General features: G+C 44.0%; 1 protein-coding gene across 1 annotated transcript; it reads right to left on the bottom strand.

The window, feature by feature from the left end:
• Positions 1 to 741: 741 nt before the first annotated feature.
• On the bottom strand, positions 742 to 2,226 carry LOC132404406 (general transcription factor II-I repeat domain-containing protein 2-like). Its single transcript, XM_059988539.1, has 2 exons — positions 1,138 to 2,226; positions 742 to 1,052 (listed from the first exon to the last, which is right to left on the bottom strand). Exon 1 carries the CDS (start codon positions 1,742 to 1,744, stop codon positions 1,142 to 1,144), a length of 603 nt encoding a protein of 200 aa, XP_059844522.1. The 5' UTR covers positions 1,745 to 2,226; the 3' UTR covers positions 742 to 1,052; positions 1,138 to 1,141.
• Positions 2,227 to 3,329: the final 1,103 nt, after the last annotated feature.

The raw sequence follows: 3,329 nt of genomic DNA, 5'->3' as shown, positions 1-3,329 counted from the left end.
GGTTGCCATCACTACCACCACATATACATGTCCCACCCGCAGAAGAACTTGTGGGTCCAGGATAGGACTGTATAGTCAAAGATCTCACCGTTAAGAAGTGGACGTCATTATCGGATTCCGATGGACAACCGAAGACAGCAACTACTATCCAAGCCTGGAACAATTAATTCCAATAGTTAGAGGGATGTGTCTTTTTGGGGTGAGGGGTGAGAAGAGAGAGAAAATCCAACACAAATTTATCAGCAAAACAGTCCACAGACAACTTAATTGCATGTTTTTTGTCTTTCCCCCCAAAAACAAATAAGCTTCTTGTATGCCACAAGACCGTAAGATATAAGAGCAGAATTAGATTATCTGGCCCATCAAGTCTGCTCTGCCATTCAATCATGGCTGATCCTTTTTTCTATCTCCTCCTCAACCCCAGTTTCCAGCCTTCTCTCCGTAACCTTTGATGCCATGTCCAGTCAAGAACCTATCAATCTCTTCTTTAAATACACCTAACGACCTGGCCTCCACAGCTGCATGTGGCAACAAATTCCACAAATTCACCCTTTGGCTAAAGAAATTTCTCCATATTACTGTTTTGAAAGGGTGCCCCTCTATCCTGAAGCTGTCCCCTTTTGTCTTCGACTCCCCTACCATGGGAAACATCCTTTCCACATTGTCTAGGCCAGGGGTCAGCAACCTTTACCACTGAAAGAGCCACTTGGACCCGTTTCCCACAGAAAAGAAAACACTGGGAGCCGCAAAACCCGTTTGACATTTAAAATGAAATAACACTGCATACAACGTTTTTTTTGCCTTTATGCTATGTATAAACAAACTATAATGTGTTGCATTTATGAAATTGATGAACTCCTGCAGAGAAAACGAAATTACATTTCTGCATGCAACAAAAACATTTTGAACTCCGAAAAAAAGACGTTGGGTTGAAAGTTACTTTTAAGTAAAATATTCAATGTCTATTTGAGTCCTTCTTGTATTTATGAAAAACGCCGAACTTAAATTTTCCGCCAGCAGCAAACCAAAAATAACGTCAGCCAGCTGTCATCCTGAAAAATGAAAGGACTATTTCACTGAACTATGAAAAAATATGAATATAAGTAAAATAATAGGCAATTAAAATATTTATCATACTTGGTTAATGGGATTTCTGCTCCTGGACCTCAGCGCACAGCGTCTGCACATCAGGGCTGTATGATGTCACCTTCATCTTTACACAGGATCGCAAGCTGTCATCTGTGAGGTTTTCAATATCACTCCATTTGTGTTTCTGAGCAAGAACGGCCTTCTGACGGGCAACATCTTCAAGGTCTGCTGTCAAGCGTCTAAACTTGGACACCCATATGTCTTTGTCGGCTATGTCGGCCAGTTCCATCTCAAGATCAGGTTGACTCACACCTGCCAATGCAGTCGTATTCAGTAGGGAAGGATCGATGCTTAAGGGAGTGACCGGGAAGGATAATGTGTTTTTTTCCTCTCTGAACTCACAGAAGCGTTTCCCAAACGATGTTTGCATTGCGATGATTGCAGAATGTAAATACTCCGAAATTATCATGTCGTGACCTTGTTTGAACTCTCTCAAATTGGGGAAGTGAGACAAAGTGCCTTTCTGTAAATCTCTGGCAAGCACTGTCAACTTGCGCTCGAATGCCAAAACATCCTCCAACATGTGCAGGGCTGTACGTCCTTTCCCCTGAAGAGCTGTGTTCAGCGTGTTCAGGTGCGCTGTCATGTCTACCATGAAGTGTAGCTTTTCCAGCCACTCTGGCTGTTCCAGCTCAGGAAAGGTGAGCCCTTTGCTGCCCAGGAAAGTTTTCACTTCTTCCAGACACGCGACAAAGCGTTTCAGCACCTTCCGTCTGGACAGCCAGCGATAAAAACACGTTGTAGCGGTGTCAGTAAACTGCAGTCAAAGATAGCTTTATTCGAACTAAACAGCCTTGCTTTTCAGCTTCCCTCAACCCAGCCCCCATGGACGCAGATGCTGCAAAAGACGCGTACTCACAAACCCCCGTAGGCTATCTCCCTTAGCCGGAATGCTGGCTAATTGTGAGCCGTTTCGGATGTGGCAGGAAATGTGTCGCTACACTTAGGTTGTACAAGATCACCATAATTACATTTCAAAAGCTAACAAACTAACATAAAATACATTTTAATTAAATACTGACCAATTATTTCCCAAAGCCACAGGGAGCCGCAGCACAGAGGTGAAAGAGCCACAAATGGCTCGGGAGCCGCAGGTTGCCGACCCCCGGTCTAGGCCTTTCAACATTCGAAAGGTTTCAATGAGTTTCTCCCCACCCCCCATCCTTCTGAATTCCAGCGAGCACAGACCTAGAGCTATCAAACATTCCTCGTATGATAACCCTTTCATTCCTGGAATCATTCTTGTGAACCTCCTCTGGACCCTCTCCAATGCCAGCACATCTTTTCTAAGACAAGAGGCCCAAAACTGTTCATAATACTCAAGGTGAGGCTCATACCCTTGCTCTTGTATTCCACACCTCTTGAAATGAATGCTAACATGGCATTTGCCTTCCTCATCACCGACTTAACCTGGAAGCTCACCTTTAGGGTGTTCTGCACAAGGACTCTCAAGTCCCACTGCATTTCAGATTCCTGGATTTTCTCCCCATTTAGAAAATGTTCTGCGCATTTATTTCTACTGCCAAAGTGCATGACCATGCATTTTCCAACATTGTACTTTATTTGCCACTTTCTTGCCCATTCTCCTAATCCAAGTCCTTCTGCATCCTACCTGTTTCCTCAACACTACCTGCCCCTCCACCAATCTTCGTATCTTCTGCAAACTTGACAACAAAGCCATCTATTCCATCACCTAAATCATTTATATACAGCATAAGAAGTGGTCCCAACACCGATCCCTGCCAAACACCACTAGTCTCTGGCATCCAACCAGACAAGGATCCTTTTATTCCCACTCACTGCCTCCTACCAATCATCCATGGCTCTCAACTTGGTAAACAGCCTCATGTAGTGACACCTGGTCAAAGACCTTCTGATAGTCCCAATGTACAACACCCACTACATCCCCTTTATTTATACTACTTGTAATCTCCTCAAAGAATTCCAGTAGGTTCGTCAGGCAGGATCTTTCCTGAAGAAAACCATGCTGACTTTGTATTTACCTTGTTCTGTGTCACCAAGTACTCCATCACCTCATCCTTAACAATTGACTCTAACATCTTCCCAACCACTGAGGTCAGGCTAACTGGTCTGTAATTTCCTTTCTGCTGCCTTCCTCCTTTTTTAAAGAATGGAACAACGTTTGCAATCTTCCAGTCCTCTGGCACCATGGCAGAGTC

This window comes from Hypanus sabinus, chromosome 14 (assembly GCF_030144855.1).
Source record: "Hypanus sabinus isolate sHypSab1 chromosome 14, sHypSab1.hap1, whole genome shotgun sequence".
In the NCBI taxonomy this organism is placed as follows: domain Eukaryota; kingdom Metazoa; phylum Chordata; class Chondrichthyes; order Myliobatiformes; family Dasyatidae; genus Hypanus; species Hypanus sabinus.
The sequence above is the reverse complement of the archived record's forward strand: the minus strand, read 5'-3'. Positions and strand labels throughout refer to the sequence as shown.